This window comes from Egretta garzetta, unplaced genomic scaffold (assembly GCF_000687185.1).
Source record: "Egretta garzetta isolate BGI_Z169 unplaced genomic scaffold, ASM68718v1 scaffold135, whole genome shotgun sequence".
In the NCBI taxonomy this organism is placed as follows: domain Eukaryota; kingdom Metazoa; phylum Chordata; class Aves; order Pelecaniformes; family Ardeidae; genus Egretta; species Egretta garzetta.
The window spans coordinates 1,795,656-1,796,199 of NW_009259594.1; the positions used below are offsets into that span (position 1 = coordinate 1,795,656).

General features: G+C 73.9%; 1 protein-coding gene across 1 annotated transcript in view; it reads left to right on the forward strand.

Moving 5' to 3' along the window:
• The window catches only part of PPRC1 (PPARG related coactivator 1), an 11,442-nt gene that overhangs the window by 4,042 nt on the left and 6,856 nt on the right, over positions 1 to 544 (forward strand). The window contains 1 exon segment of the mRNA XM_035893643.1: positions 6 to 542. Within this exon segment, the coding sequence (XP_035749536.1) occupies positions 6 to 542 (537 nt within the window).

Sequence of the window (544 nt, forward strand, 5' to 3'; positions counted from 1 at the left end):
CCCCCCCCCTGCCACAGCCCCCCCACCCCCATCAACACCAATGCCTTTTGTCGCGCCGAACGTGCCCTCCGCCGCTGGGGTGGCCCCTGCCGGGATGCCGCCAGCCTCTGCCGGTGCTTATGCCCTTTACCCACCAGTGCCTTCCTGGCCCTGCTTCGGCCCGCAGCCCGTGGGCTGCCATGGTTTGCCCCCGCCGCCCAGCACTGGCTCCCCCAGTACTTTTCACATGGTGCCTGGCCTTCCACCTCCGGCCATGGCTTGGCCCCCACCAGCCGTGCCGCCCCCACCTCCCTTTGCCCCTGGCGGCCCCTATGCCCCGGTAGGGTGGGCACCACCATCCTACTGGCCAGGAATCCCCATGCCGCCTCCGGTGCCTCCCCTGGCCTACGGGGACCCCGGAGCGGCGCTGCAGGGCGCTGCCACCTTCCCGGCTGGTGGCCACCCCAGCACGGCCCTCCTGCACGGGCAGCCCCCCACCGCCCCGGCACTCGGCTGCCCGGAGCCGCCTGCCCTCCCCACCCAGCCGCCCGCCACCTCCGCCAGC